We start from the raw sequence: 1,243 nt of genomic DNA, 5'->3' as shown, positions 1-1,243 counted from the left end.
ATAGAGATCAAGTCAAGAAGCTTTTAGAGAAAATTGAGACCCTGATTACAAACAATGGATTCAGACACTGTTCTGTTGACAGAAGACAAGGAGAAGCTCTGAGAAAAGAAATGAGAGATTTGACTGAAAGAGCCTCAAAAATGTTAGATCAAGTCCAGAAACAAAGAAAGAAACTGAAGCTACAGATTGAAGGTAGGTTACAACTTTCTTTTTTCTAATAAGCTACAGGGCTGCTTATCCTGTGGATCACAGGTGTCAAACTCCAGGCCTGGAGGGTCACTGCCCTGCAACCTCTAGATGTGCCTCTGCTGCATCACACCTGAATAGAATAATTAGGGTATTAAGGCTCTGGAGAATTTATCTACACAAGAAGTAGGTAATAAAGCCATTTCATTCCAATGTTTTGTACCTGTGGCACATCTAAAAACTGCAGGACAGGGGCCTTGAGGACTGAAGTTTGACACCCCTGCTGTAGATGTGGGTAATGGCTTTAGATTTTTTTTGTACGTTAAAGAATTATTGAACTTCTAAAATTACTTATCTCTATACTAACTACATACAGACTACTAAGTTGGAGCCCCTCAGTTGTTTTGTGACTTTTAGTGATTGTGTAGCACACTGTGAAAACAAAACAAAAAATGTATATTAAAATACCAGCAGTTCTGAGTTTTACCATATTTATAAGAGATCTCTGGTTCTGTATATCTGGCATCTCTACTTCAGAGATTGGCATCTCTAAAGTAAAACACACAAAAGTTGCATAAAATTATCTAAATCACAGAGTTCATGCAATAGATTTACCTTTTGTGTACTTTAGCCTTTCTATTTTAACTACTAAAAGCTCTGCAATCAACATTGCTGTAAGTAAAATGAAGTTGCAAATGTTTTAATTCAGTAAACTCAATAATTTATTTATTTTTTTTTCTGTTTTGTTGGTTTAGGTGGAAAAGTCCCTCCAGACCATTTGAGAATAGTGATGATTGGAGGATCATTGGCTGGTAAAAGCTCAACAGGAAACACCATTCTTGAAAAAAATATGTTTAATGTTGATAAAAAGGGTTACAGAACAACAACTCGCAGTGAAATCAGCCACAGTGTGGTTGAAGGAAGGCGGCTCACAGTGGTCGATTCTCCTGGTTGGTTCTGCTTTAACACCCTTCAGGAAACCAGTGAGATGGATAAACTGGAAATAGAGAACAGTGTGAATCTGTGTCCTCCAGGACCACATGCTGTGCTGCTGGTT

General features: G+C 37.7%; 1 protein-coding gene across 1 annotated transcript in view; it reads left to right on the top strand.

The window, feature by feature from the left end:
* The window catches only part of LOC108166480 (GTPase IMAP family member 8-like), a 10,023-nt gene that overhangs the window by 6,954 nt on the left and 1,826 nt on the right, over positions 1-1,243 (top strand). The window contains exons 4-5 of the mRNA XM_017306134.1: positions 1-192; positions 942-1,240. Coding sequence (XP_017161623.1) covers positions 1-192; positions 942-1,240 — 491 coding nt within the window. The remainder of the gene's footprint in view (positions 193-941; positions 1,241-1,243) is intronic.

This window comes from Poecilia reticulata, linkage group LG8, assembly GCF_000633615.1.
Source record: "Poecilia reticulata strain Guanapo linkage group LG8, Guppy_female_1.0+MT, whole genome shotgun sequence".
NCBI lineage: Eukaryota > Metazoa > Chordata > Actinopteri > Cyprinodontiformes > Poeciliidae > Poecilia > Poecilia reticulata.
The sequence above is the reverse complement of the archived record's forward strand: the minus strand, read 5'-3'. Positions and strand labels throughout refer to the sequence as shown.